We start from the raw sequence: 24,675 nt of genomic DNA on the forward strand, positions 1-24,675 counted from the left end.
AATTGCCCCTTTTTTTCTCTCTCTAGGCTTGGTTGGTTAAAAAACGAAGTCGTTTGAACTTCTAACTATATTTAGTTTTTAGTTCAAGGGACACAAAAGAAATTTTAGATATCTTAAAGGTGTTTTAAGGTTTCTTATTTTTATTTTTGATATTTTGGGTGTTGTGAATTTTTAAAAAATTAATATTTGATGCTTTAACGGTGCATAGTTTCTATATACTATTATGTCACTAAATCTTGACACCTCATTAATGAAGTAAAAAAATAAGATTCACCTTTTATTTCTTTCAAAATAAAAAGACACTATGACTTAAAAACCTCATTAATGAAATCTCAAGATTTGGTGAACTAACAATGTATATAGAAACTAGACATTATTAGTGTATCAAATATTAATTTATTTTTTAATAGGAAAAATCTCTTCTAAATGCTTAAGGTTTTACTATAATTTAACTCTAGTTCATCAGATTTGAAAAAAGATATTCTACCCCAAATAACGAATGGAGTTAACATATATGATGAATTTACTAAACTAACCATGACCTAAAACACCAAAACTCTTTGAAGCCAAATTGCAAAATCCTACTCCTTGATTGTCTTCTTCATCCATGATGAGAGAACTATGGCAAAGCTTTGAAGAAGAGGTTATCTTGCATCAAAAATCAAGGAAAACAGTAGTCAATTTTATCAGTTATGGAACCCTAACCAAATATAATGTGGGAATTTCAGATTCCCTAAGATACAACATATTGATTAAAATTGCAACAACTTCATGTTCTCTATTATGGATAGTTATAGTGGCTTTAATTTTTTTTTTAATTATAGTGATTTTGAACTTAACTTTCCCTTGTTTATCATTTCATTTATTATTCTTTCATTATGATTTTTAATTAAATTAATGTGTTACAAGAATAAAATTATACTTAATTAAGTTTGGATCATTTTTCGATTAGATTCTCGTATCATTTGGACTCAAATCAATTCAAACTTTGAATTGTTGACTTTTTCTAATTAAATTGTTTTAAGTTTGAGTGTTCTAACAAATTTTTCGTGTTTTGATCAACTTTGATGATTTTATATATTGTTGTTATGACTTGATAGGCAATATCTCGTAATTTTGTAATTAAATTAGGATAACATTAAGAGGAGATGAGGGTAAGCTTAGTGACTTATTTGATGAAATTAATTCAAGGAGTTAGGTAACACCTAAACTCAAACTAATATTAATGGTATAGTATAAGGATATAAATGGGTAGGGTACGTATCCCTTTTTTTAGATATTTTACTTCGAATTCATTTAATTAAAAAGGTATCTGAACTTTATTAAAATCTAAACAAAATCGTAAAACACTATCCAAAATCAAACCTAATAATATAGTATTATCTACTAATTACCTAAATCCATTAAATACCCGATTAAATAACTTAAATAAATTAAAAACTTTAAAATTACATAAAAAAATATTTTTTTATTAATTTACAACGAAAAAAGTGGATTAAAATGGAAAAAGTTGTGTCGAAGGTAACAAGGATAACAATTTGAATTCAAAAATTACAAAATTTTTAAATATTATATAATATATATGTATAATCAGGTTTAGGTTTAAAGAGTTTTAGGTATCCTAAAACCTACTCAAACTTGAATCGAGTATTAAAACCCTTACCTGAATTTGCCTTATAACCGAATATAAGGTACCCACAAATATTCTTATAACATCAACCCATTTACATCCTTAGCATAGTATTCCTAAAATTCCCATGACAATAGAAGTAACTAAGGGCAAATTCAGAAAATTTTTTGAATGGTGTCATAACTAAAATAATAATAATAATTAAAAAATAGAAATATGTTTAAATCTATAAATTAGAAGCTTTAATATTAAATTAAAGAAATGTAAATTCAATACAATCATTTACTACAAGTAAAAATATTTAAAATAACTGTAATTATCTACAACAATTTTTTATATTTTAAACATAGTGCATGAAAACGTCAGTAGAAATACTATCAAATGCATCTTTTTTAATATATGTCATCAAGCAATCATTCGTCCACTTGTCACTCATTTGATTTAAGACTGAAATTTTTGGATAGGGAGAGTGAAAAACACAACTAAGGATCAAGAAGAGGAAATATTATTGTGGGTCTCAAGAGTAGGATGAGGAAAGAGAGTAGTTTAGGTTTTGATATTTTTTTAATAAAATTTTAAATTATAGGGGGAAATTTTTTTTGTCTTTCTATGTAATATTTAAATATTAATATATATATTATTTTAATAAGTTTACTTTCACTTAAAATCTTTGATCCCATTCCTTACAAAATTGTAAAAAAATAAGTGGATTCATTAGTATTATTAACTAAATAAAACACTATAAAAATTGTATAAGAAGTAAAAAGTTTTGCTAATGAGTGATGCCATGTGACACCATTCTCTTCAAGGTGGGTTCGCCCATGGAAGCAACCAGTATCCATGTCTCAACAATCAATGTAATAATATTCTTGGGTGTTTTTATCATTGTAAATTAATTTAAGACATCTTTATAATGTGATAATTTAGTACTTACATGATATATTCACTTGTACAATTCGATTCCATAACTCTTTTGAAACAGGGGTTACCATGGATTCAAATTCCATCCTATGATTTAATAAAGTTATGATATGATTTAATAAAGCTATGGATGTAATTGTAAAGCTTTGAACATCAATAGCACAAACAGGGGCAAAGCTAGAGCATTTTGAAAGAGAGGTCAAACCGAAATAGACACTTTATATATGATTTAATTCTCAATCATCTAAAAGATTAAATAAAATTCATAAGACATTGAACATACAAAAATTGCATATTAACAATATTGACAATGTCATATATATATATATATATATATTTATATATATATTTGAATGAAATTATGGAAATAATCTCTCTTTCACTCTTTGTGTGAAAGAGTAGAAAAAAATTTTTTTTTTTAATTCAAATAAGTTATTTTTTTACTTTATATGTTCTACACGAAATGGGTAATTTTTTGAGAAAGTTCTCTTCTTATTTCCTATTTGCGTTTTGAATTGCTAATTGACATATTGACCTATTGGGTTCAACTGTTGAGATATAATATGTTATGATAAGTTATTGGGCTGAACTATTAAGTTATAATATATTATGATAGGTTTAAATTTATATTAAGACTTAATTGGTTTGGTTAGTAGACTCACTTTTATTTTTTTTTAAATATGATAAATGTAGCGTATTGGATTAGAATTTGTATGATAACTAGCAATATGCTAACTGACTGCAATTTCATCAAACGGTTGGAGGAATATATAGTAAATAAAAAATGTTAAAATTTTTAGAGGACCGTAGCCCCATGATAACACTACCTTCCGCCCTCATTTGTAAGGTCATTTTATTATTTTTCATTTGTGTCAATCACTCAATAACAAATTATTTTGAAAGAGTCATTAAATATATATAACATATAAAAAAATTTTAAAAATTTTGAGGAGCCATGCTTTGCCCCTGAGCACAAATAAAACGTGTAAATGTTATGAAATATTACAAAACTTTGTTTTTCTAATAAATGTTGTGAATATTATTCAAGAGATATTTAGGAAAAATCCAAGATATTTGATATTATATATATAATGCAAGTCCACTCAAATATTCTAACTAAACTCTATTTGATGAAGGGTCAAGTTTAGAGCTATCCACAGATTATTAGGTGGCTAGGCTAAGCTTTCAAAGATAATATAACGGTAAGCAGAGTATCGATTTTACAGAGAATTGATTTAAAATTATATTAAGTAGTAAAATTATAACAATTTAATCTTACCCAAATAATCAAAATTAATTAATTGAGTAAAACTAATTACACCAAATTAAACTAAAAAGAAAAATCAAAGTAATAATAACTTGAGTAAAAATCGAATCAAACAGCCTAGAATTACAATATCCCTCACACTTCTCTAAATTTACCTCTCTTCTTTAACTTATTCAATAGGTAAATTACTAACTTAAACCTAGATCTTAATTATTTATAAGGGTCTCGACTTATCTTATAAAAATATTTATTTTAATCAAAACACTATATCCCTATATGAATTGAAATTAAAATAAACTCATTAAGTTCAGGTTCTAATTTGATTATATACTAAGGTGCATCCCTATCCTATACGCAGATCAATTCTAATCCAAAAGACATAGAAATGGTTATAAAAACCCATTTATTCTGGCAAAAATCATCATGGAATGAAGAGGAAAAGATAAAAAATCACATAATAAGTTTTTTTAGGTTTTGGGTTTTGAACTTTCAAATTGATATAGGAAAATTGAGGTGGTTTTTAATAAAATTACTCCAATTAAAGGGAAAAGTGGTAGAGAGGATTCGAAAGGAGCAATTTGGGAGGATTTTGACATCGGTGAAAGGTTGTTGGCGATGGAACAAATGGTAGCCAGTGGTAGGAAAATGGTAGCCTTACATGCAAAAAAAGAGAAAAGAAGTTTTTAGAGAGAGGAGATTTTTAGAGAGAGAAAGCAGAAAAGAAAACTAAAAAAAAAGAAGTTTAACCTGAAGTCAAACAATGTTGTTTCAAGAAAGTCTGCAAGTGAAAACTACGTTTGTTTTGAGTAAAAAAAAAAGAAGAGTTTAAGGTTGGATCCAGAAGATCCGACCTTGTGCTTATTCTTGAAGGCTTGTGTATGATTCAAAGCCTAGTAATTTAAATTCTTTGCTTTTGGGTCACTACGCCCACTTACTTTATTTTGGTTTCTTTTAATTATTTTTTTAATCTCTCTTTTATTATCTTGATATTTCTATTTACTTAGGATTAGATCTTTAATTACAAAAACAAATATTAAATTTTAAAATTTATGATTATTTATAAATAAAATCTCTTAACTGAAATTTTTAAGGAAGATTACAAGTAGTAACTTTGTTAAATTTTTCAAAGGAAGAATAGTTGTAAAGAGCTCACCATAAGCAATGGGAGGTAATCTTGTAATTTATTTTTACAAAGAGATTTATTTATAAAGAATTATAGAAAATAATAACAAATAAATAATAAAATTTATAAATTAAAAATAAATAAATAGTTAAGGTTTCATAATTTAAAATATAAGATGTAAAGAATAAATATTTAAATCTTGTAGATTAAAAAATATAATATCCTAATATTCATAAAATTAGATAAATAAATTAAAATCCTTTGATGATGAAATCTTCAGAAAGTCATAAGTAATAATTTTGAGAGAATTTCTAAGTTAGAAAATTTCCTAAAATTTTGTCAAAAGTATTGAAAAATTTTAGAAAGTTTTCAATACAAGTACTTACATGATAACATTAAAAACAAAGTAATAAAAATAATAAAAGAGAAACCAAAGAATGTTGACTTCATATATTTTTGATGATAATAAAATATTCTTTAATTATTAATTTCTAACTTCACTATTTAAGTGTGTAGAATAAAGTTAATTCTTTTAATAAAATTGTTGATTAAAGGCAAGTTTACTAAAAAGATAGGTTGGTAAGTTAAAGTCAGAAAGAAGAAATATGTTAGTGAAAACAGAACTTCTTTAACTAAATAATGTGGAGCGTTAACCAGTTAAGGTATAACTGGGCACTAGGTGAAAGCAAAACAGAAAAACTTTAATCAGTTAACACCAAGCTTAACTAATTAAGAAGGTGCTGGAAGTTGAAAATAAAAGCATTCTAATCGGTTAAGAAATTGGGTTAATCGATTAGAGCACAAGACCTTAGTACCTTTAAGTAGCAAAAACCAAATTTGAAATAAGTTTGACTATTAAAGGGAGCCAAAATGAAGGAATTCAAATTTAAAAATTTTTTAATTGATTAAAGCTTATTTTAATCAATTAAGATTGAAGGAAGTAAAACTTCAATCAGTTAAAAGGAGGGCTAACCAATTAAAGAAAGTCTGTTGGATAGAGAATTTTGAAAATAGAGATTTCTTAATTGGTTAACACAATGAACAGAGCTACCAGACAGTGCAAGTCAAAGAATGGCTAATCGATTAGAGCCTGCTTGTAACTAGTTAACGAAACTCTGTCTGCTTATTTGAATTTAAATGCTAAAAGATAAATAATAGCTAAAATGGTATTGAAGTTTTTCCCAACAACTAAAAACTGTCCCTAACAATAAAATCTAACTCCCCAAATATAGATTGAAGCTCTAATAGTCAAAGAATGTAGAGAGAGAAAAGCACCAATAGTCTATTTTGAGTAAAAAGCCAAATAATCTTCTCCTGCACACTTGGTCTCCATTCCTATTCTTGTGAAAGTGTTTGAGCTTAATTGAATTAATCTTATATCTGTAAGGGTAATCATGTGTACTTTTTTCTCTTCTATTTTCTTAGTTGATTAGTGTGTGGAAAGCACTTTATAGCTTATTATAACGGATTAGAGCTTGGGTTAGAAGCTCGTTTTGTAAAAACTTGGTGGAAGTTGTTAATTCTACTAGTATAGTGAAGTTGGATTGATAATCTTTGATTGAAAGATTAAGGTAATGAATGTAAGTCAAGGGGACCGATTGTGTATTGTCCACTTCTCTATACCCTTCCTTACTTGGTTTTTTTTATATATAACAAGTTTTAAACCTTTCTTCCTTTAGTTGATTAAGAGCTTTACAAGCCAAAAAGGGCTAACTTTAAAATTTCTAGTGCTATTCACTCCCCTCTAGCACTCTAACGAGATCAACAAAAAATGTATAAATAAAAAAATCATAAATAAGTAAAAGTTCTCAAATGATAAAATTTTGAGAAAGTAATAAGTAATAACTTCAAGAAAATTTCTAGGTGAGCAATCTTTCTTGAATTCTGCCATAAGAATTGAAGGGTTCAAAAGACATTTCAATATCAAAAAACTTTTCTTTGTTGTAAAATGATTAAGGAAAATAAAATTGGATATCGAATTTAAAATTGATTTATTAAATCTAAAAGGATAACATATAATTAATTAGGTGCCATGTTAAGTGGGTGTTTTGAGGGTGCTAACACCTACCTCACACGTAATCGTACTTCTGAACATAACTTGTTACCTAGATTGGAACCTAATCTTTTAAATGAACCTGAGTCAAGCTTAGTACCTCACTAAAAGATATAGATTCACCTAGGTGACCAATCACATCTAAAATAAAAAAATATTGGCGGTAACTCATCTTTCACGTCAAATGATTGAATTTACGAATTCACATGTTATGACAACTTGGCAACTGCACCATGGAATTTGTGAGTCAAACTTAAAATTAATTATGTGATATCCTAAAACCTTAATTAGTTTGATTTTTTTTTATTTTCTTTAATTTTGATTTTAGTTATGTTGCTTCTGTATATGTTCATTATTTGAGATTTGTACGTCTCTTTGCACACACTACACTTCTGCATACATGTATGAGCCCTATACTAGGCTCTATCTTATTTAGGACAAAGTAATGTACCTTGCTCTTGCGAAATGATAACCTCTATGTGGGCACACAAAATACTTTTACTTAGATTGAACTTTGTTCATTGGTAGCTTGTAATGGGTAAGGATTTGAGTGCTTTACTTGTTTAGAATGAACGCCAATAAAGAGCAATTTGGGACTTTAGATTCTGTGTGAAACCTTGCCTAAAATATAGTAAGCCATTTAAAAGCCAAACTCAAATAAAGCCTTGCCAAACCCCTCCTTAATAAAAGTATCTAAAATTAAGTACACATAAAAGGACTTTTTTTATGTAAATGATTTATTTTTCATATGGTTGTTTATTTAATTGTTCATACATCAATATCATTTTCATGTAAAAGTATTTGTAACATAATACAATATGGCAAGAAAAAACCTTAATTACATCCATGAAACGCCTACTTTGCTCAATGTCTACCCCTATTCTATGCGAAAAGGAATCTAATGTGACGGCTCAATTAAAACAAATGCAGTCCGTAAATGGAGATTGTAGGGCTATGTTTCTAACTTCCCTGAACAAGTTCACATTGATATCCAACAAAACAACTTCATATATCTGATCAGAATTTGGGATAATTGGGCTTATTAAACCCTTACTCAAATCAAGTATTAAAACTTTTATCTGAATTTGCCTTATCACCGAATATAAGGTACTCACAAGTAAAGTAGAGCAAACAGTTATTTCAGTTAGTTCTGTTTTGAATATCTAATAACTGAACTAATTGAACTCATATTTAAAAATAATCGAAATCAAATTGAATTTTACAAATAACAAAACTAATTAAAACCAAATTAATTCAGTGAGTTCGGTTTGGTTTTTGAAAACCAAACTTATGAAATTTCTTTTTTTAGTTTGTATATATTTATTTATAATTGCATTTTTTTATAAATCAATATTACAAAAATATTTAAAATGATGATAAACAATTAGAATAAATGAGATGGACACTCATACAAACAATAAATAATTAAAAAATATAAATAAAAACAACAACAAATAGTTTATGGTTTATTTTCCATGCGAAAACTCCATTAAACCAACCTTTATTCAAGTTTGATTAATTCAATTAGGAAAATTCCTGACCAAAATGAAACCAAATTAATTCTAATAACCAAAGTACCCTAACCAAATTACTTGAAGAACGGAACTCACTTCAGTTCTGTTCTGTTCGATTTGCATTTGCACACCCTTACTCATAAATATTCATATAACAACAACCCATTTACATCCCTAGCATAGTATTCCTTAAATTCCCATGACAATAGAAGCAACCAGTATCCATATCTCAACATCAATGTAATAATATTCTTGGGCATTTTTATCATTGTAAAATAATTTAAGACATCTTTATAACGTGATACTTTAGTACTTACATGATATATTCACTTGTACAATTCGATTCCATAACTCTTTTAAAAAAGGGGTTATTATGGATTTTAATTCCATCTTATGATTTAATAAAGTTATGATATGATTTAATAAAGTTATGGATGAAATCATAGAGCTTTGAACATTATAGCACGAATAAAACTTGTAAAGATCATAAAATATTACAAAACTTGATTTTTCTTTTAAATGTCCTCAATACCATTCAGGAGATATTGAAAAAAAATCCGAGTTATTTGACACCGAATATATAATATAAGGCCACTCAAATATTCTAACTAAAGTCTATTTGATCAAGGGTCAAGTTTAGAGCTATCCATGGATTATTAGGTGGCTAGGCCAAGCTTCCAAGCTCAATCATTTTAGATTAAGCTTGGTATATGGTCTATAAATCCAAGTTTGACTAGGCTTAAAAATATAGTAATTTTTATTTTAAATATTAAAATAATAAGTTCATAAATGGAAATTCATGAATAAATTTAAACTTGTCCTTGAAAACTGAAGCTTGAATCAAACTCATCCTAAATCAATCTTAGATGAGTTCCATTAGTACCTTGATTCAGTTTTTGAGTTTGGATTAACCATGAAAGTATAAAATCCTATGCAGGGACAGGGTCAAAGGGGCTAGGGGGCCATGTCCCGCCCCAGTTGGCTTCTTTAAAATTATGTTTTTTTCTCTATGGCAAGTTTGGTTCATGAAATAAAATAGATGGAACAGAATAGTTATTCTATGTTACGAAAATAAGAAATAAATAGAGTACAATGATTATTATATAGTTTGGTTTATGAAATGAAATAGAGTAGAAATTATTATTATGACTTATTCTCATGTTTGGTTGGTAAGAATATCTTTGGAATAATCAAAGAATAGTTAATAAAATGATAAAACTACCCTTTTTTATAAAAAAAATTTATTTCATCAAAAATAAAAATAAATTCTATTTTCATTAAATATCAATAATTTATTATTAAATTATTAATAAAAATATTTTCATATTCTTAATTTATTATTACATTATTGAATTATTAATATAATTTTAATTTTAATTTTTTTTTATTTTCATTTTTCCTTTTTTTCTCATATTCTTTTTTTCTTTCATTTTCTCATATTTTGTCGTTGATCATCACAGAAACAACCGACGATGTTGGACAATTGATCTGGTGCTAGTTGTGGCCAAATTTGGTTGTTAAAGTGCCAATTTGGCATTGGCTATGGCTAGATCTGGTCATTAAGCACCGATTTGCCTAGTGGAGTCGTTAAGTCTAATGTTTCTCGTAACTAGATTGACGATCCAATGGGTAGATCTAGCTATAACCAACGCTAGATCGACACTCCAACATCATCGTGGTTTCTCTAATGGCCAGTGGCTGAGAACTTGGTGATGATGATGGCAATTGCTGTGGAGGAAGACAGTTGCAAACTTGCTTATAGCATGTTTGGTAGGGTTTCAAAATAATAAAGCACTTGTTTGGTTTCATTTTGTTGCTGAGAATAGCCATTCCAAAGAACGACTATTTCCCAAAAAAAGAGCTTAGCCATTCCCCTTCCTCCCTTTCTAGCCATTGTATGATTGATGGAATATGGTAAAAGTTTCATTAGACAAAAATATTCCTATTTATTAGATATAATTACAACGTTACCTATATATAAACCTTTTTTCTCCCTTCTCTTCCTCGTCCGCCTTTTCCTCTCTCACGTTTTTACTATTGCTAATACCTTTCTCACGTTGCCCTTCGCTGCCCCTAGTGTGAAATACTTTTTTGATTGTCAATTTGGTCTTTTTTTTTTTTGTATTGGGATTATTTGTTTGATATTTCATAAATTATTTTTTTGGTTTGTTTTTCTAGGGTTTTGGTAGCAAAATTCTTTATTTTTGTAGCTGGGTTTCTTGGTTTAAGTACTTGTTTCTTTCTCCATATTTGGTTTGCTTCTCTTTTTTTTTTCTGTTATAAAACTAGGTACTTATTTACAAGCATGCTTTGTCCTTTCTGAATCTCATGTTGATGTTGTGTTGCATGGTTGCTCTATTGCTAGTGAATGACGGATTTGAAACTTTTTGAGAAGGCCAGATGATGAAGTTGTAACCTCTTGAGGGTTGGGATCTTGTAATTAATGGGGCTGATTGTATGTAGTTGGCTCTTTTTGTATGTAAAAGTTCTGTGTTGGATGATGAATGACATTATTTCTAATATTTAGTAAGTGAAGGATAAATGATATTAGATTATGCCAACTTTATCTATGCAAATCATGAATGATACCATATTATTTTTTTATATTTAGTACGTGAATGATGATGAATGATTAAGTTATTGCTTTCACCTTTGTTCTGAACTAGTGAGTTTGTATGTTTTTACCTTTACAAAAAAGGATTGATTTGTGCTTATGTAGAAAGGATATTTTCTAATTAACGATTCACTTATAATAAATAATGGCAAGTATAACATTCATATATCATAAGTTTGAGAATTGATGACAATTTTAATCTATGAAAATAATTATTTTTTGTATGAAACTTCGTGTTAATTAACATATTAACTACTGAAATGATCTTACAATGTCATTAGTATGAATGTATATTTATATATTCTAACATAATTATGATCATTTAAATCTTAACAGGATGAAAGAATCCATCGGTTAGTAAAATACATACATATGTATGTATATGTATTGGGTATTTTTGTTTTGTATTTTTATGAAAGGATTATTAAAATATAGTCAAGGATAGTTTTAATTTTTGGTATAAATATGTGATTAAATTATAGTCAAGGGTAATTTAATCTTTTGTTATAAATATTTTATTATATTATAATTAAGGGCATTTTATCTTTTGGCATAAGTATTTTCGTCTTTTGATAAAAATAAGTTGAATATTATAAATGAAGGGTAGTTTTGTTATTTTATCATTTATTCTTTGATTATTTCAAAGCTATTCTTACTAACCAAAAATTTTAATAAATTATAATAGCAATTCCTACTCCATTCCATTTTATAAACCAAATCACATAATGATATTCTGTTCTATTCTTACTTTATTTTATTTTTATAAAATAATTATTTTATTCCATTTCATAAATTAGATGTGCCATTAGCGAGAGAAGGAGTATGAGGCAAATTAATAAGAGAGAGAAAGAAAAAAAAAGAAAATAGCCATTCCCTTCTACCAAACATGTCGCTAGAGTTTTTCTACTTCTACTTGCTCCTTGATTCTATCAAATTATTTGTATGGCATTCAAAAATTCTAAATTGTTCACTCCAATCTTGACTAATTTTCATAATTTATTCAAAAGTCGTTTTGCTTTTTGATTGGTTTATTCAATAATTATAAATTTTTACTTCTCAGAAACTCCTTTCTACATGATGCATTAATTTAGTTTCCCCAGTATACTTTCTTAACTTTCATATAATTATTTAATTAACCTTTAGTTTTTTTTTTTACTTATTTTAAAGAGTTTACATTTGGTACACAAATAATTCATAGTTTTTATACATTATCAACTCATTAACTTGCAAAAATAAAAATTTATAAAATCTTAAAAATAAATATAAAAATGCTTTTTAGGATTAATTAAACAAATATAAAATATTTTCACTTTTCTCTCCAAAATCTCTTTCTTGTTCTTTTGAAATCCAAAGAGAGAGAGAGAATTGAGAATTTGATTGGGGATTTTGAGTTTTTGCTAAAAGAGATTGAAGAAGTTGTCCATTGAGATGGTCATGTAAGATTTCGGGTTTTTGTCGAAAGAGACTGTGTAAACTCTATACATTCCATCAATCTAAATTGCAAGTGATCAAATAATGCGATTCAATCATCAGTAATTGGCTTATTGGACCCAAAGAATTTGATGCAGCGCAATTGTTGTCTGGGCAGAGTGAAGAAGGCCTTGAAAGAAACTCAACCTTTCAGTTTCATGTCAAGCCAGTGAAGATTGAAGATGAGCAACATGCTGGTCAAGCCATATCTGATGAATGCCCCAGATTTAAGTCTCACATGTTTGATCTTTCCTTTTTACGAAAAAGAATGCAAAAACTTGTATGGTCGGATTTGAGGCTTGGATGCTCAGGAAAAAGGATGCAAAAAACATCACATGCTTGATTGATACCTGGAAATTAAAACCCTTGACAATGAAAGCGTAGCTTTGCTACGACCCCCATCATATTTGATTACACTCAGATTTTAGTTTCTAAAAATTTCAAAGTAAAAAAGGTGAAAGAAATTCTGGAGAGAAAAGGGAAAATATTTTATTTTTTATTCATTAAAAACATTTTAATATTTATTTTTAAGATATTATAAGTTTTTATTTTTGCTGTTAATGATGTGATCCCTTTTTATGAGTTGATTGTGTATAGACATTATGCCCTGATAATGTATCAAATATCAATTCTAATTTAAATTAGTTTACTCACATGATAATTCCTTGTAATTTTCATTTTATTAAAAGAATATACATCAAGTATATATAGTTACTAGTTTTCGATCTATGAAAAGCACAAGAAGTACAAATTTAATATGACATCGAATATATAAACATAAATATCATTCCTACATATAGGAGTATATGATTTGTAATTAATTTGTAATGAATATAATTTTTAACAATATACAAAAAAAATATGAAAGCAAGTTAAAGGTTTATATAACAATTTATTTTATAAAGAAAGTTGAGATTAATTTTTTTAAAATTATTAAAAAAATAATGAAATAACATTATATGGTTAGATATGATTTCTAGCACAAGGCTTAATTGGCCCCCTAATTTTGATTGGAGTTCCCTGATAATGCGGTATGCACCCATTTAAAGTTTGAACCAAGTAAGGCGGATAAATAAATTACCAAAAATAGAAAGAAATCAAGATAACCGGTCCCCGTTTCCCTCCATCTTTCCTTTTAAACCAGAGTAGAGCACCGATTAGGAAAGACAAACGAACTAGGGACCCACGGAACAAGGTAACCAGATAAGTTGGCTGAGGTGGCATCATCTAAACCTTCCGTCACATATAAGCTCACGAAAACTCTGTACTACCTACTCAAATCAAATTCGCTCCAACTCAAATGCATCTCTTATTCCCTCCCAAATCCAAATTACCCTCCAAAATTTCCGAATTATTTCAATTTAATACTTCCAGATATGCTTATTTAACTGTACTTTGAAGCTGAAGCTGAAGCTTTGCTCCAAAAAGAACCCACCATCTCCTCACATTTTCTCAAAGTTTACCCGATTCCATAGCCTCTTTCAACCCTCCGATTTCTCTGAACTCAATGGATCGGGTGGGATCCTCCCGTTCCCAACGTGTTTCCGGCGAGGTCCACGTCATCATCGGACCCATGTTCGCCGGCAAGACCACCTCTCTCCTCCGTCGGATCATGTTCGAAGGCAACAACGGCCGGTGCTTTCCTAATTTCTTATGTCATTATAATTTTCATGTTAGTTCCTATCTGTTGGGATCTTACTGACTTGACATTTCGTAACTTAATTTGCATTCTTTTTGTAACTTTATTATAGAAATATTGCGCTGATAAAATCAAGTAAGGATACCAGGTACGCTATTGATTCAGTGGTAACTCACGACGGTGTGAAATTCCCATGTTGGGCTTCGTCGGATCTCCTGTCGTTTCGACAGAAGCTCGGGGAAGATGCTTATGAAAAGGTAATTTCCATTTCTTTTGTTTATACTTTTAGACTGGAATAGTTATAGATGTCAATTTTGTTTAACATTTTACAATATTTTTGGGTGTGTTTGTGGCAGCTGGATGTAATTGGTATAGATGAGGCCCAGTTTTTCGAAGATCTGTATGATTTCTGCTGCGAAGCTGCCGACCAAGATGGCAAAACTGTAATTGTTGCCGGCTTAGATGGGGATTATTTGAGGTCAACCTTTACAGTACCCCTCCTTCTATTTCTTTTTTGAAAGAGTGTTAGTATTTGATAGGGGATACAAATTTTATGGTTTGTTTGTATATTACTTATTTGATTTGATAAACAGAAGGAGCTTTGGGTCAGTGCTGGACATAATTCCCTTGGCAGATACCATAACAAAGTTGACAGCAAGATGTGAGGTGTGTGGGAAAAGGGCGTTTTTCACATTCAGGAAAACAGACGAGACCAAGACAGAATTGATTGGGGGAGCAGATGTTTACATGCCTCTTTGTCGACAGCATTATGTCAATGAACAAACAGTTGTAGAAGCTGCCTGGACGGTGCTTGAATCAAGAAAACTTCATCATCAGACTGAATCATCATCTCATGTTGAAGCAGCTGGTTCAGCTCTTTAATCACATTCTTATGACAAGAGTGCATTCATTAAATCATCTAGAAAAAAAAAAAATTTTGGGGTGGTCTTGTTGTTTTAGTTTAGCTGAATGCCTTTTTTTTTTTTTTAATTTTAACTTGAATGTGAGCCGTGCATTGCTGTGGGGTCAAATTTTTTTTTTGTTGGTCTGAGCAAATAATGTTTAAACTTTTGGAAAATATTTATATGTTGTCTTGTTTATATACATCTTAATATTAATGTAATCAAATTTTGTTATTAATGATAGTTTTGATTGAGTAATAAAATTAAAAAGAAAAATATGATATGTACTAATAAAGTACATAATTGAAATATTTTACTTAGTAATAGGAATATTTAAATTAATTAACCATATTTACATTGACTTTCAGAGAATTCATATTTTTCATGAATCTTAAAGGATGTTATCATTCACATTATAGCATAACCTATCAAAGTTTTAATTAATAAATTTTAACAATAATGGTGTAAAAAAAATCTAATGGTAATTAAAAATGAATTTAGTATACATAAAACAAAGCATGAGATTCATGTTGTATAACTATGTATTCAACATTCAAAATCATTAAATAGAGAAAAAATAATTTTATTCAATTAATTATACACAAATAATTTTAAATAAAAAATGCGGTAGAATTACTTTATTGAGAAGTGTTCTTAATTTTATGTCTCTTTATTTATTACAGGTCTTTAAACCTCCTCACTGTATTATTGAGAAACTTGAGAGGATGTTTAATAGTTTTCTATGGGGTGATGATTCTTCTTCTAAGCACATACATTGGTCGTCATGGCATAAAGTGTGCTTTCCTTCTAATGAAGGTGGCCTTGATATTAGAAGCTTGTAGATATATTTGTGGCCTTCAATTATAAATTATGGTGGAGGTTTCGAACTTTAGAAAGCTTATGGGCTAATTTCATGCATACTAAATATTGTGGAGGCAAATACCTACGCAAGCTTTTATAAAAATTCATGATTCTCCTTTATGGAAATGCTTGAAGCAGAGCGGATCTTCGGCAGAGACAGAAATTAAATGGAAAATTGACAAAGGTAATCTATATTTCTGACATGATTGTTGGATGGGTAATTAACCCTAGATCATTTTATTTCCATGCTTAAAGTCTATTATTTTTTCCAATAATGATACTTGGAGTATGTTAAATTAATAAGCTCAATATAAATATGAATATGTCTAAGAGGGGGTTGAATTGGATTATTTTAAAAATTTTGTAAACCCTTTTAATTTTAAGAAAATAAAAATCTCCTTTTCAATTTAAATGTTCAATTTGAAGATAAACAAATTAATTAACCTCTTGATCAATGAAAAAAATTTGAACTTCAAGTAAAAGGAAAATAAAAAGGTCGACACAAGTGTTTTATAGAAGTTAGGCCTTTTAGCTTATATTTTCTTCCTTAGGTTCACTAAGGAGTTTAAAATCACTATTTGATTAAAATTCAATACAATGTCTTTTGTGGATTAAGTATAACCATTTAATACAATAGCTTTTTAATTTTAAAGCACAACCACTCTACCTTTTCTATTGGTTAATGTATAACCACTTAAGCAAATATAATGAGAAGAATAAAAGTGCAACAAGTACGCCTCTTAAAGGCTGGATAGAAAATTTGGTACAATGCTTAAATTGAAAGATGAGAGCTCAATAAATGTTTGACTAGAAGACTTTTAGAATTAAAAAGAAGTACAATGAATCTTGGCTAATTATTCTCTCTTGAGCTATGTTTACAAGTCTTCTAACTTTCATAAATCTTGAAGAAGCTTGTATTTATAGTTGCTGAGGCTTCAAGGGTATTTGGGAGTGCATTTATTGTGAAAGTAGCCAAGATTGCAAATGTTGTATCGATTCATATGTGAATGTATCGATACATTTGAACTTGCTTGCAAATGTTTAGACGTTCTGCTTAAAATGTATCAATACTTTTGAGACAGCAAGCACGTCTATTGAAAATGTATCGATATATTTGTGAGACGTATAGATACTTTTAAGTTAGTAAGCATTTTGTCTCAATTCTATCGATACAATTGGGAATGTATCAATATATTGAGTTTGACTTTTAAGTTTTGACTTTGTTGAAGAACATGTATCGATAGATGCTGAAATCTAATGACACATGAAGAATATGTATCGATAGATTTGAACCAGAATACATTTTTTAGAGCCTTTTTCATTTCTTTACTTTTTCAAACTTACTTGACATTGCTTGGGGATGTTAAAGCTTTGATCTTGGATAAGTTGAATAAATTTTGGTCATTTCTTTTTGTCATTTCAAAATATAAAATTAATTAATTTACTATTTCCTTTTTTTTATATGACAAAACAAAAGAGCAAAATTTTAAAACTTTAATTTTCTAGACTTTTTAAGATCTGAGAAGTGTTGTTGTTTTTCTTTTTAATTTTAGGTCCTCCCCTTCAATTTATGTTCCCCTTTAACTTAAGGTCTCATATAAAAGATAATTAATAGTATGTGATTTAAAAATTTACTTTCCAATTTTCAGCTTTTTGTTATAGCAAAACAAATATATGGAGAGAAATATATAGAACACAACATGAGGGAAAGAAGAACGGTAGATAGCATTGGAGCACAATAATAGAAAACAACCATGCAAAAGTAAACAAGTTATGAACGAAAGAGAAATAAACAACTGTTCATAAGCATAATAAACCCTAAACCAAGGTACAAACCAAAATTGGTCATTGAAGACCATGTAACATCAGTAAATGAAATCCGAAATAAACTATAATGAATATTAAAAAATCAGCAAGTTTGCAATGATGATCATGAAAAGAATATGGCTATTGAATCCAACAAAGGCAGGGAATGGGAGGAAAGCAGCCAATGTCCCATGAGATGTACTCAAGCAGGCGGTGGAAATTAAGCATGGAATGTGGTGGAAATTGAGTGCGAAACGTGGTGAACTACTCCTTGAATAGCTGTTGGCGATGAAAGAGCTCCCTGTTCTAAGCCTATAAGGAATCCAACATGTGAATTATGTAGGCATCCATAAATTCCATAAAGGATAACAATCGAGAATAGGCTTGCTCATTATCAAAGGCAATGAGTAGTTAGAACCTACACTCGGGTGAGCACTTGGACTAGCACTAAGGGTGACATTAAGCTTAACAAAGGTATCCTTATGATCCTCATCTTCAGCAAACTCAAGGTCGTTCACTGTTTCTTTATAGACCCAAGAGTTATTGACATACACGAAGCCCAGCTTATTAATGGCATGCTCATTATTCTTCATGTGCATTGCATGCTACTTAGGCGGATCACACCTAGAGCAAATGCCCACGAAGTCGATGATATCACTAATTGCCATGCTATACAGAAGAGTCTTCCTAGATTTGTTGATGACTATTAACATGTCACTAAGGGTAAACTTGGCAATGTTGACACTTTGATTTGTTTTTATCTGATACAAAAACCAGAAGTTCTCACTTTTGACAATGGAGTAATTTGTGTCGTTAGTGTAGAGAGTGTGAGATACGATGAGATGGATGATGCAATCATAAAAAGAAAAGCATGTAACACTGGTCACATTTTTCTCACTAGTGGGAGGATAAGTGTAGACAGTGTATAAGAACTCCTGTGATACGACACCCTCTACATACCCTAATGGATTTCTAGATCAAGGATAATATCTAGTGTGTGCTCAGCAGCTGTAATTCGTTTGCCCATAACAAAAGTGCAAAACCTATCAGTGTGCTTTATAGTTTCACTATTTTCATAATCTTGAAATTTTATGGTGGCATTGAAATAAGAGACTTGAAAAAGGTCAGCATAGTAAGTGTGGTTCATGGACAGATAATTGAGCCAATATAATTCTTGAAAGTTATTTATATACAAAAAATTAATGAGCACAAGGTAGTAGAAGTCAATTACCAGACTCGACTTGACATCGCTCTTGGTTAAATCCTTGTTGAACTGCCATTCTAAGGATGGATAGGAGAAATTCCTCCTGAAAGACCAGTTGTCGGAGCTCGAGGTCGGTGATAGTGGAGGTTGGGAGGAAGGAGTCGACTCGAAGGTGGAAGCCTTGTTGCGGTTGGTGGTGGATTTCATGTGTTTCAGATGAGAGGCCATTTGAGATGAAATTTGGAAAGAATTAATCAGTGGAAGTTGTTGTTGAGGCTTAAGAGATAAGTTAATTAGAGCAATTTGGTCAAAAATCATAGCCATTGTTGAGAATTGGATGAAATCAGAGTTAGAGTCATGAAATTAGGAGTTTTGGATTTTGGGTGAAATGGAATGATTTTTTAGGAGAAATGATTGTTTGAAGTGATAAAAAAGGGATAAAAACAGTTTAATCGGGGTGGATATGAGTGAAAAACAAAAAGAGATTTGAGAGTTGAGAGAAGTGGGAAAGTGGAAACTGAAGAATGTGGTGAAAATAAGTCATTGGACTCTTAAAACCCCAAGATGTATCGATACATAGATACATCTATTGATATATTCGAGGTAGAATGTTTTATATTTGGCTACTAGACGAAATATATCAATACATTTAAAGTGTATCAATACGTGTTCTTGAATGTATTGATATATATATACGTATGTATCGATACATTTGACATAGGATTTTAATGTTGGCTACTAGACAAAATGTATCGATACATGTTCTTTATGTATTGATACAGTATCGATACATAAGCCTCAGTAGCCTTAAACAAGAAGATTTTGACTTTCAAAAATCCGTGATTTGGTCCAAACACTTGGTATAACCAAAATAATATGAGTTTTTGAGTTAAAAATATGTAAAAATAGGTTTGGAACTCATGCAGGTGAAATTTGAATAGAAAATCGAGAATTTTTGAAATGAAATCTTAGTTCACTCAATAACTCTCCCACAAACCTTAAGAATCAGATGGCCATGGCATGAATGCATGGAAATGTCATGAATAAGCATATTTATTAATGCCAAGAATCATTCAAACATTTTTGCATAAACTCATTTCAAATAAGAATACAACCAATCATCATACATGATACCAAGAATTAATTTAGACATAAATACAACCACTCATCAAACGTAGCCACCAATTAGGTTTTTTTTTTTTAGGTTTATCAAACCTAGTTCACTTTTAATCTTGCAGAATTGTTCTCTATCAAGCTATTTGGTAAAGATATTAGCCAATTAATCTTTTATACCTACATACTCAAGGATAACATCTCTTCTTTAAACATGATCCCTAATGAAGTAATGCTTTATTTTTATGTATTTAGTCCCAGAATGATGGATAGGATGCCTTATGAGATTTATGACACTATTGTTATCACATTTTATGGAAATTCTTCTCTAGCTAGTCCATAATCTTCTAATTGTTGTTTCGTCTATAACACTTGAGCACAACAACTTTCGGCCACTACATATTTAACTTCAGTAGTAGATTAAGCTACTTTATTTTGTTTATTTGAAAACCATGAGATCAACATACTACTTAAAAATTGACATTTACAAGATGCGCTCTTTCTATCTATCTTACACCCACCAAAATCAAAATTTGAGTATGAGTGGAGATCAAACGTAGAACTCTTTAGATACCATATTCCTAGATTAGATGTGTCTTTTAAATATCTGAAAATTTTTTTGACAACATTTAAGTGTGATTCTTTAGGGGATGATTAAAACCAATTACATAGACTTACACTAAAGTTTATATTCGGTCTATTAGTAATGAGATAAAGTAAAGAACCAATCATGGATTTATAGAGCTTTTGGTTAACAGACATGACAGATAAATCAAGCATGGTTGAAGTACTCATTGGTGTGTGATACATTCTTGAGCTATCCATACCAAACTTCTTAAGCATATCTTTTGTGTATTTGGCTTGACTTATGAATGTGCCTTCTTCTTTTTGTTTAATTTGTAGTCAAAAGAAGTAATTTAGTTCACTTATCATACTTATTTCGAATTTTTCTTGCATAGTCTTCATGAACTCTTAACAAATCTGGTTTTTGGGATGTGAGTTTGAGTTCTAATGGGGTTGGGTTCGTGGTTTGGTTTTTAGAGTGTAAGCTTGAGGTCTAATGGGATTAGGTTTGAGCTTGATATTTGATAGTTTTCTTTGCTTAACACATGGTTGGGATTTTGGGATGTGAGTTTGAGGTTCGATGAGGTTGGGTTCCTTATTGGGTTTTCGAGGCATGGGCTTAAAGTCTAATGGTGTTGGGTTTGGACTTGATTTTTGTCTATCATGTTTTAAATTTTTTTTGACTTTTTATATGTGGGCATTTATAAAAAATAATTTTTATTGATTCCATTATTTATTATCCTCATACAATTTTTCAATGTTAAATGTAATTAATACAAAGTAGTGCAAATCAGCTAGTTAAAGATAGAGTTTTAAAAGAGATTGAGTTATTACATATTCTATTGTAAGCTTAGAGATTTTGTTTAAAGTTTTGTTTTGTCATGAGAGGGGTTGCTCAATGAGTTGAAAGGTCTAAAGCGATATATTCAATGAGGCTTACTTTTATTGAAATTAAAAAAATTATTAAATTTTTATTCTTCTAACTTTTTGAGATGCAAAATTTTATATTTTTTAAATGATTAATATAGAATCAACAATCAAAATTTTCAATTCAAATAAATCAACTATCACATAAAATAAAGGTAATATAATAATATAATATAAATTAAAAAATAAAATAAAAAAGTCTGTAAATATTAGAACAATAGTACCTAATGTTGAATGCTTATTGTAAACCGCAAATGAGGTTCACGACTTTATGAAGATAATAACATAACGAACTTCTTGTGTATTTTTTTTTTAAAAAATTGAAGGTAAATGAAGAAGAAAGAAAATGCAAATGAGAAAAGAAGAATTCGAAGTTAGATATTATACATTGAAAAAGAAATAATTGGTTTTATATATAAGAGAAAAAATAGTTTCTAGGAATCATTAAATATGTTGATTGGAAATAAGAGAAATAAGTGAGAAAAAAATAATTATTGGAGATGATTAAATATATATGATCGTTAATTGATTGAAAATAATATAGTATATTAAAATTAAAAAAGTGATAAAAATTAAAATTTATTAAACACATAATTAAAAAAGTGAAAAGATAAATAATTTTATTAATTATTTTTTATTTTTATATATTTTTTATATAATAAATTATATTATAAAATTATAAAACTTTCTCAAATTGAGAGCCTAAAGCCTGAGTGGCTTTACCCAAAGATCGGCTTTGTGTCGTGAGGTTGTTTATAAATGTGTTTTGGTATGAAAGTACCATTACAAATCCCACCATGATAGTTATAGTAATAACATTCATATATTTTGTAAAATAATATTTTGTACGTGTAGTTAATATACAGTAATAATATATGATAATATATATATATATATATATATGCAGTCTGCAAATAGGTCCATTACTCTCAATTTTAAAAGGAAATTAAGGGTGAAGCCCAAATTATCCGAAACATGCCACGTGGACTAGTAAGGTCGGATTAGAAAATTGAATCCAGAAAAACGCGAGAACCCATCCAGTTTTGAGGTTTTCGTTTCAATCACGGTACAAGAAATCGTTGCAACGACGCGTTTTGGTATATTTTTTTGCCTTGGAATTCCGCTGACATTTTTCCCCTTCACGGTGGTGCGTGCTTTTCCGTGTCGTTTTGGATAAAATCAGGTTAGAAATGCAAAGCAAAGTGCATCCCTCTCACTTTTTCCTCTTTCTTCTTCTTCCGTCGTCGTTTCATACCTCCTCTGTTTCTGGTTTTCAATTTCCTTTTTAAATTTTTTTGTTATTTTATTATTCAAAACATCGAAAAGCTTCAAGCCGAGGGAATTTGCTCTTTCGGTTTTATCTGCTTCCTCCGTTTTGGGAGAGCCAAACGGAATCTAGGGTTTGGAAATTGAAGGACCCAATACAAAATTCTTTGAGCTTTTTTTGTTTTGAACGTGTATATTTGTTAGCCATGAAAGCTTGAATGTTTTTTTTCCATTTAATTGCAATTAAATCCTCAAAAAAAATTTGAAATTGACCTAAAAATCTTAATTTTATTCAGGGGTTTGATAAAAATTTGCTTCAAAATGTAAAATTTTCTGCATATTAGCAGTAACGGATGATATTGCTATTGAGTTACTTTATGGGACTGAAGTTTCTTTTGGCCTGCATTTCAGGCCGCTCTTCTGTTTCTTTTGTTCTTTCTTTTTTCCGGTTAAATTTAGAATATAAAATCAATGGCAGAGGTTGGAATGGACCCATGCGCAGCCAATCCTGGACCCATTGATCCTTCAGTACTATATGATCAAGAAAATCATGTATCTTCAGCTGTTTGGGATGGCCAGGTTCATTTCTCTTTCACACCAATCTTCTCCTCCCCTTATGTATTTGCATGAGTAATGTAATGTTTATTCGCAACTATGATAATTTGTGTTTGATTTTTGGATAAGAATATGTGTAGAATCCGTTTGTGCACTTGGAGGATTAGAGACTTCTGTGTGTAGTTAAACAAGTCATTGTTAAAAAATTTACCAAACGTGCCAATGAGATTTTGTTTCAATTGTAAGAGACAGTGTGACTACTAGGTGTCTCATGTTCTACGTTGTATTTTCTCCAACTATACACCAGATGGTTAGTTAGTTAGCTTGGTTGGTTGTTTATTAGTTTCTTCTCTTTAACACACTAGACTAGTTATTCTTATATATATTGAGGGTTGTTAGATTGTGATTGTAACTTTGACTTGTACATTTATTTTCGTTAAAACAAATATACATTACAGGAGCGCGGTGCACTTAGATGTCATGAACACACATCGAAGTTAGGTGAGTGGAGACTCTCCCCTAAGCAGATTGAGTTGGTTGAGAAAGCAGGGTTTGGGTATTTGAGGAAGATACCAGCTATTAGTTTAGATAATCCGCTCATTTCAGCATTAGTTGAGAGGTGGAGGAGAGAGACAAATACATTTCACTTCACCATTGGGGAAATGACTGTTACTCTTCAAGATGTTGCCTTCTTGTTGGGATTGGCAATTGACGGGGAGCCAGTGATTGGAATAACATATACCACTTGTAGCAAAGTGTGTGAAAGGTATCTAGGGAAAGCACCGGACTCTACTTATGCGAGTGGTGGGATGGTGAAGCTAAGTTGGTTGAAAGAGTTCTTTTCTCAATGCCCTGAGGATGCATCAACTGAAGAGATTGAGCACCACACGCGTGCTTACCTTTTGTATCTTGTGGGAAGCACAATTTTTTCAACTACAACAGGGAATAAGGTCCCTGTTATGTACCTTCCTTTGTTTGAGAATTTTGACGTTGCTGGGAGATATGCATGGGGTGCAGCTGCGTTAGCATTCTTGTATAGGGCACTTGGGAATGCCTCTGTTAAATCTCAAAGCACCATTTGTGGATGTTTGACATTACTTCAGGTTATTCACTTTTCTTTAGTTCTGTTTTTTCCTGTTTATTTTGTTTCTTTTAAAAATCCTTTTGAAGTGCTTGGTGTGTTTGGCCTTTTCGTGACAAAATGGAGCAGTTAGCAGGATTGATAAATGCAGTCTTTTAATGCTAT

The 24,675-nt window shown here is 29.8% G+C and overlaps 2 protein-coding genes across 4 annotated transcripts in view; both read left to right on the forward strand.

The window, feature by feature from the left end:
• Positions 1–13,887: 13,887 nt before the first annotated feature.
• On the forward strand, positions 13,888–15,335 carry TK1A (Thymidine kinase). Its single transcript, XM_021418885.1, has 4 exons — positions 13,888–14,227; positions 14,344–14,488; positions 14,588–14,709; positions 14,825–15,335. Exons 1-4 carry the CDS (start codon positions 14,100–14,102, stop codon positions 15,111–15,113), a joined length of 684 nt encoding a protein of 227 aa, XP_021274560.1. The 5' UTR covers positions 13,888–14,099; the 3' UTR covers positions 15,114–15,335.
• A 7,306-nt stretch (positions 15,336–22,641) lies between these two features.
• Positions 22,642–24,675, forward strand: part of LOC110429222 (Aminotransferase-like, plant mobile domain family protein) — a 4,256-nt gene continuing 2,222 nt past the window's right edge. Inside the window, exons 1-3 of one of the 3 annotated variants that reach the window (XM_021445144.2) lie at positions 22,642–22,791; positions 23,286–23,453; positions 23,888–24,532. In XM_021445144.2, coding sequence (XP_021300819.1) covers positions 23,346–23,453; positions 23,888–24,532 — 753 coding nt within the window. In that variant the 5' untranslated portion in view covers positions 22,642–22,791; positions 23,286–23,345. The other 2 variants (XM_021445146.2, XM_021445143.2) reach the window with 2 other exon arrangements.

The sequence above is a fragment of the Theobroma umbraticum genome, unplaced genomic scaffold, assembly GCF_002168275.2.
Source record: "Theobroma umbraticum cultivar Fairchild unplaced genomic scaffold, ASM216827v3 scaffold_44.0, whole genome shotgun sequence".
Classification (NCBI taxonomy): domain Eukaryota; kingdom Viridiplantae; phylum Streptophyta; class Magnoliopsida; order Malvales; family Malvaceae; genus Theobroma; species Theobroma umbraticum.

Excerpts from the sequence above, each read along its gene's own strand:
- TK1A (XM_021418885.1), top strand. The coding sequence starts at position 14,100 with ATGGATCGGGTGGGATCCTCCCGTTCCCAACGTGTTTCCGGCGAGGTC. Across the intron at positions 14,228-14,343 it reads TTCGAAGGCAACAACGGCCG|AAATATTGCGCTGATAAAAT; the intron begins GTGCTTTCCTAA and ends ACTTTATTATAG. Across the intron at positions 14,710-14,824 it reads TTAGATGGGGATTATTTGAG|AAGGAGCTTTGGGTCAGTGC; the intron begins GTCAACCTTTAC and ends TTTGATAAACAG.